Source organism: Castanea sativa, chromosome 2, assembly GCF_040712315.1.
Source record: "Castanea sativa cultivar Marrone di Chiusa Pesio chromosome 2, ASM4071231v1".
NCBI classification, from domain to species: Eukaryota; Viridiplantae; Streptophyta; class Magnoliopsida; order Fagales; family Fagaceae; genus Castanea; species Castanea sativa.
In genome coordinates, this window is record NC_134014.1 from 1,124,575 (window position 1) to 1,132,060 (window position 7,486).

The 7,486-nt window shown below is 36.1% G+C and overlaps 1 protein-coding gene across 1 annotated transcript; it reads right to left on the minus strand.

Moving 5' to 3' along the window:
- Positions 1-386: 386 nt before the first annotated feature.
- Positions 387-6,757, minus strand: LOC142625806 (protein tesmin/TSO1-like CXC 2). Its single transcript, XM_075799528.1, has 10 exons — positions 6,524-6,757; positions 4,970-5,127; positions 4,067-4,829; positions 3,015-3,499; positions 2,836-2,910; positions 1,886-2,066; positions 1,706-1,801; positions 1,561-1,627; positions 998-1,154; positions 387-918 (listed from the first exon to the last, which is right to left on the minus strand). The coding sequence occupies exons 1-10, from the start codon at positions 6,572-6,574 to the stop codon at positions 573-575; spliced, it is 2,379 nt and encodes a 792-aa protein (XP_075655643.1). The 5' UTR covers positions 6,575-6,757; the 3' UTR covers positions 387-572.
- Positions 6,758-7,486: the final 729 nt, after the last annotated feature.

Consider the following 7,486-nt stretch of genomic DNA (forward strand, 5'->3'; position numbering starts at 1 on the left):
AATGGTCAAATAGAAATGGTAATAATACAATTGGTCTAGTAAATCACTGGCCCAAATACAACTAGCCGTAAAAGTAGTAAAAAAAAAAAAAAAAAAAAAGAGTTGGAAGTAAAAGAGGTCAAATTCACATACACAAGAATGCACATGGTGTTTCCTAATGTTTCCAACTCTCCATGGTGTTTCCTGATGTTTCCAACAAAGACTTCTAGTCGTCTAGGGTTTGAATGTACTCCCCTCCACTTGAAAGGTATAAAAATAAAAAATAAAAAGGCGTGATGGGATTCATGTGTTATGAATAAGCAGCTAGTATTTAAGTAGTGCTAAGAAAAATCCATAAAGATGGTGAGGAACTGAACAAAAACTACCAGATTAGCCTGGGAAAAACATTAGCACTAAATTGAAATACCATATCATACAAGAGAAGTATACATTATGAGGGCAAGATTGAAGATACCATATTATTACACAGGTACACTAGGCAAGCTCAAATGACATCAACTACAAAAACATATTTTCAACAGAAAGAAGATTGGAAGAAAAATAAATTTAAACTTCATGGGAAAATCAACATTTTAGTGCTGAGTGAGAGAAGGAAATGAAGGAATAGATTGTAATATCAACTTCCGGCCACTCCTCCTACTAGGAGATGCCCCAAAGTCACTCTGAGGAGGAGAGACCCTCTTACTGTTTGGAGAAGATGACTTAACACCAGTGCTAGGAGTGCAATTGCCGCGAAGTATCTCCGGCATTTCATCTTCTGGAACTGTTTGGAAATGCTTCTCAAATTTGGGTACAGATCGGAGAATACTTGGTTTTCCAAGTTTTTGGGTGGTATACAATCCCGAAGAGGAACCCATGGTAATAAAAGAAGCTCGTGACAGTTTGACATTTGAAGAAAAGGGCAGTGGAACCATCGGTCTGGCACATAAATTTATCATTTTAGATAAAATAACTTGAAAATGAACTTCATTAGCCAACAAAAGGTTCAAAATTACACCTGCTAATCCGTAATGGAGTCATGGGAAGTGCAGAAGCTGGATTTTGCTCTTCATTATTCTGAATTTCATGTTTCTGTAAAACCTTGTCCACTGCACTATTTTCACATGCTTCTGTTTCTTCGTCTAGTTCAGCTTCTGTTCCTATTGGAGCAGATCCTGAATTTCAAAAGAAATAAACTAACGACATGGAAATATAAAAATCAAAAAACATCACCATGCACAATTACAAGACTTTGGTGGATAAACTAATAAATAAGACAACAATCATGGGAAAAAGGGTATATGATGGTTGTAAGTAGCAATATAGATTACAAAGATGTATATTTTTCTCTTTTGTTAAGATTTCTCCTTTGTTTACAGAAAAGTAAATTTTCTGTCACACAATTTAGCCCGCTGGACTGCTTTTTGTAACTGGATGGGCCCATTTCCATCTCCTCTCTTCCTCCTTGGGTTTTTCCCCCTCAAGATTGAGATGGGTTGGGACCATTCTCTGTTTCCTTTCTATATAATCATTATTATTCATTAAAAAAAAAATAGCAATATATATTAAGGTAAAGCTCACCATCCTTTCTACCAAATGCATTCTTACACCCTTCACATCTGCAGCCAATCGAGCAGCCAACGCCACCCTTCAAAAGGAAACCACCATATATGAATTATACTATACAGGAAACTAAAAGAATACATACTCTGCTGAGGGAAAAAACCTGATAGCATTCACAGTATTTCTTGAGGCAATTTGATTTCTTGCAGTTGCATCCCCTTTTATGTCGTGCTGAAGCTGGGGTTTTACTGGATTCATCCTGCAAAGAAAAAAAAATTTCCAGGTTACATTGCAGGCCAGCTTGCTTACCAAGTAAAGAGTAAGGTCAGACTTATTATCTAACCCCGATTTCAGCTACAGAGTCAGAGTTCCTTATCACTTTTGGAGCAAATGCAAGAGGGTTGCGAGACTCAATCTGTTTGCGAGTTGCAAGAACAGTATCTTCATGAATAGGCTTGTTGAAGCAATCTTGACATGAACATGGCTCTATGCAGTATACACCAGCAGCAAAGCATTCACAGTAACTGCATGGAAAAGTATGAAGAGCAAAATAAAAAGCATGACACATGATAAAATATAAAACCAACTCTTTACTATTAAAACATTTATGATAAATATATATATTAACACTGAATGCAAACATATAAACAACAATACTGGCATAGAAGAAAAGGGAAGGGGGGAGAGGGGGAAGAAGCATTGAAAACAAGGGTTCTTGTGGAGTTACTTGATTCATTACAACAGTTTGAGACGGGTAGATAGCGGGGGAAGAGGAGGTGGGGTTTAAACCATAGACATGAGAGTTGGAATACCACAAAGGATGCCATTGCCACTAGGCTATCAATTGAACCCTAGTTTCTCTTAACTTTCCCTCATTAGTCATTACTGAACTTCTCTTTCTTCTTTCCTTTTTTTCCCCACTTAACCTTCTTCAAAACAAATCAACTTCTTCTAAGCATATTAAACCACCGGTATGCCCTTTTGGGATCTCCTGTGGCCTTTGTAACCCAATTTGGCCATTTAGGCCATTACTTTCCTGACCAGGGCAGCCCCTCAAAACTCCAGAAAACAACATTGGAAGCTTAATTTTAAATCATGCCAGCACTGACGACTTAACTAATTTGATATATTATCAACTTAGACAATATTTCTCACTTGATTCCGAACACACAAAATCAATCAGATATACTAGGACTTAAAAATGAAAGTTTAGTCCAGTCACTACCTATCAGCTTGCATAGTAAATATTACATTCCAGATTTGATTTGTGAGAGAAAGTTATATATAACTTACAGTTTCAAACACTTTGATTTCTTACAGTTACAACGCTTGCAGGCGTCACTTTCTCCAGCATGTTCCAACCTACGCCTGCAAATCCAGTACAAATTATCAGATAACAAGGAAACCAAAAATCTACTAAACTAAATTCAAAATGAAATGAATAATATATATATCTAATAATGTGCACATGCCTCTTCTTCTTGGGGCTATTCTGATTGAAATCATCGCTAACTTGATAAGCAGATGCCTGAGAAGCATCTTCAACAGGAGCAGCCCCATTTTCACCATGATCTGTTTCTCTTTCAGAAGAGGCTGTAGCCAGGGATTGAAGAAAAGGTTCTTGACTGTTACTAGGGGAGTGAAGGGAAGCTGTGGAGCTGGGCAAATATGACTGTCTTCCAGAGGACAAATCTTCATGCTTGACATTTTTGTAATCCTTTGACGTTGTTGCAAGAGCATTTAAATGCAAACCAATTCCAGGTAGGATGCACCGAGAGGAATCTCCCCCAGGCTTGAATGGTACCAGCTGCTTATCATGACAGGCAATATTCTCATCAGATTGTGATAGCATAGAAGAACTAGAATTTGACCCATCACCTAAGTTCTTCCTGCGAGCTCCCACCATCTCAAAATCTAGGCAGCGCCTTCGCATACCACGGTGCAAAATAGTGACAGCCTATAGATGGACAAAACAATGTACAGTTATTGGACCATCCAGATTTAAAAAAAAATAAAAAGAAATATACTAAGTAATATGAAAAGACAAATGATGTAACAACATTGTGTAATAGACTAAACAAGAATGTATAGAATTACAAAAATTATATATTACCTTAATTTACCGGTGTTTAAACAATTGCATGTGCAACAAAATTTTAAATGACATGGAAATTACATAATTGAACTAATCAAAAATAAGAAGAAGAAGGAGAAGAAAAGAACTATGCTTGGAAGCTATAGTACACAGTCAAAATCTCAATTTAATTATAAGATTTCATCATTATGGAAACCTGTAACTTTAATGACTGTCAAGTAAACTACATATGATATGTATAACACTCATGCTATAACTTCAAGGTATTGATTTTCAAACCAAAGGGTAAAGCTGAGAAAAGAAAACACATGCACACTCATGCATGCACATAGAGAACATACAACCGAAAAACTAGGCTACTAAATGAAATGAAAAGCCATGCAACGAATGCTGCAGAAGTTGGCAATAGAACGTAGTGGTGTCTCTTACCTTAGACCCATGTGGCATATACATCCCAACCTCATTATCCAATTTCTCACTTGCATTGCTTGACATGCCCTTATATAGAACTGTATCAGCGGGGTTGTTCTGCAACTGGTCTATTTCCTCAAGTTCACTGGCTTCTCCAGGTTTAGCAGAAAGATCTTCTGTTTCTAGTTCACCAGAATCAACTGGATCAACAATTTGCATTTTATGTACATCATTAAACTCATTTCGAGGTAGTTGTGACATAAGAGAAGAACAAAATCTTGTCAAGGGCTCCACTGATTTCTGAATTAGCCCTTTAAAAGCCTCAGAGTCATTGGGAGAATTAAATATTAATATATCAGGACAATCAGAAATCAAACTCTCCCAGTCACATTCTAACCCTTCTTTTGTTTGGTCAGTACGACACATCTCAGAGAGATGCACTTCACCTTCAGGTGAACCCTTTGCAGAGGCCTCTTGACCACATTGAACAAGTGATGTTGGCATACAACCTGCCTCAGTACCGCAACAAGGTGTTGGATCACAGACAGGGCTGCCACAATCATATTTTAAGGTTCGTGGAAGCTCAATTGCAAACTTTGAATGTTCACTAGATGGCTCAACAGAAGCTTCTCTATCAGAAACCCCTGAATCAAAATTATCCTGTAGCTCAGCTGCGTTATCATACAACTGAGTAGCATCCACACCAATTCCTTCATTTGTACAGGCTTTATTCCCATTTTCAGAAGAAAACTCGGGTTTTGATGGGTCTGAACAGTTATGCCTGGAAATAAGAATCATTAACATAAACAAATGGGCCAATTAAGTGAAATTTCAGATAGCATACCTTACAGTTTGCAGGAATAATTAAATAAAACATTCTTCTTAAGAAAATGAAAGATGTAATGATAAACAATTAATTACCTTTTCAACCTAGATTCCTTGTGAGAATTGACATGGGGTGAAGTGAAAACGGATGGAAGAGATGAAAAATTAAGTGGGTTGAATGTCTGAGTGATATGTATGGACTTAACCGGCTTAATAGGAGAAAGACTATTGATATAGTTGAAGACAGGGGAATCCTGCAAAATTTCTTGGAGCATTAAACAGAGAAATAAACAGAGAAAGTGAATCAATTCAAGTTCAAAAATAAACATTCAAATGTCCTCAAACATCAGCCTTTGTTACCAACAACACACCTTTTTCTCTAAATCAAATGCCCTAGATACATACATATCAAAACTTGTCCCCCCAAACATAAAAGGAAACTAGGAAAAAGAAACAAATGCATAGATGCACTAGATCAAACAACGATTTGCCCATGGAAATTAAAATATAGTACAAAACCAACAATAAGTTACATGCAAAATTTTCGGCTAAGTAAATATTAGCAATAAATCAAGGGTCAGAAAAGATGAACGTCTAGTCCAAATTACAAGACTTTCTATTTATGCTACAAGAAACAACAAATAATTTTTGTTAAAAGCTTCACTAGAGCTGCAGTGCCACAAAATTCTCCCCTCATACAACCTCTGAGGAGTATGATTTGTATCGTTTAAAATGGCTTATGAATTAAAAACTGACCTAAATTAAAAGTATTCCTGATCCATTGAACCTAAACACAACCACCACACATGCATATTACAAAAAAGGGGGAAATTTATGATAAAAAATTATAGAAACGTAGATCTTAAAAAATTAAGTTTTACAAGTGAATTAATTATCTTTGAGACTAGAAGTAACCGAGTTTGTTAGATTATAAGCATACACCAATCTTGAAAAGCATAAAATAACCCAGAAATCAAACAAATGACCATTAAAATTGCAAAAACTGACCTAAAATAGAAGTTTTCCTGAAATATTGAACCTAAACACAACCAACACACATACATTTTACAAAAAAAGAGAGGGCAAATTTAAGAAAAATAAACACTATAAACTTAAATCTCAAAAATTAAGTTTTACAAGTGAATTAATTGTCTTTCTAGAGACTTTTAGAAACTAATTTTGTTAGATTATAAGCACAGACCAAACTTTAAAAGCACAAAAATAAACCAGAAACCAGAGATCATAAAAACGACCAGTAGAATTACAAAAACTGAAGTGACCATGAAGATCTAAGCAAGGTGGACTAAATTCAAAACATATTTTCCAAAAATTAAAAACCCAGAAAAAAAAAAAGTCAAGAATTAACTTCAAAGAACAAAATGATCAAATGCATCACTTTAAAGTAAAAGAAAAACACTCAATTGGACAACGGAAAATCCTTAACCCTACTGAACTCAAAGACCAAACCACTCAGAAGCCAAATCAAACACATGCAGTGAGTGAAGAGTGATGCAAAGCAAACCAAATGGAAAAAAAAACCAAGTCAACCCCATCAAAATTAAAAATCCAAACTTGTCATCACCAAGAAAACCAAAAAACCAAACCCAATTCACCCAAAAGAGAAAAGCCAAATGGGTCACAGAATCTGACCTCAAATTTAGATATGGGAGTTCCGATCTGGTTCCTCTCTGGAGTGTCCATGTCCAGAGAAGAAACTCCTTCACATACCTCAACTGCTCCCACTATTCTCTTTCTCTCTCACTCTCTATCTATCTCTTTGTACTTTCTATAACTTTCCCTCTCTTTTCCATGACTTTGTTTGCCTCTCTCTCTCTCTCTCTCTCTCTCTCTGTGTGTACAAACAAAACAAATGGGGTATAGTATAGAAGATGAGAGAATGAGATTCAAGAAGAAGCGGGAAGGCGGGAGTGGAAGTAGATTTTCTCGTGGGGATAACCTGACCCTACCACCACACCCCACACTCACACTCACACACACACTCCCAAAGCTCTTTTGTCTATTATTATAGGAAAAGGGACTTATGTATAAATTACTCCTAGTCCTGGACAATATTTCAATGTCTATGTGTGTTTTCTTTCTTTTTCTCTTTTTCTTTTTAGTTGTGTCTACTAATATATAGTTGTAGGTAGTCATTTTCTAATCCTTATCTTTTACAAAAGTAACGCAGGAGTTGAATATTGCTGGTAAAAAGTCGTGGCAAGAAATTATTCGGTACACTCGGCAGGTAGATTTTACTGTGCTTTTATGTATAAGTAGGTCTTATGTGCGGAATCTATACACGAGATCCATATGTATGTGAGAGAATATGGGTTTTATGTGCCGAACCTATGCATGAAGCTCATATGTATGTGAGAGGATAGAGGTTTTATATATCAAACCTATGCATGAAGTCCATATGTATGTGAAATGAGAGTGTAACGGATGTTAAAGTAGATTTTTTTTGCTGCCGAACCTACATTTAGGATCCAAGTGTATGTGAGAGGAGAGTGTAACATATGCCCTAAATAATATCATGACTCAGTGTTCTTATCTATAACAATAGAACCATGTAGTTTTCTTTTTTTCTTTTTTCTTTTTTTGGAGTGGGGGTCA

What these genes read in the sequence shown, in the direction of transcription:
- LOC142625806 (XM_075799528.1), bottom strand. Translation starts at nt 6,574, where the DNA reads ATGGACACTCCAGAGAGGAACCAGATCGGAACTCCCATATCTAAATTT. An exon ending in AAATCAAAGTGTTTGAAACT is followed by an intron (nt 2,067 to 2,835) that starts GTAAGTTATATA and finishes TTTTCCATGCAG; the next exon opens with TTACTGTGAATGCTTTGCTG. An exon ending in TGCATTTGGTAGAAAGGATG is followed by an intron (nt 1,155 to 1,560) that starts GTGAGCTTTACC and finishes TTTGAAATTCAG; the next exon opens with GATCTGCTCCAATAGGAACA.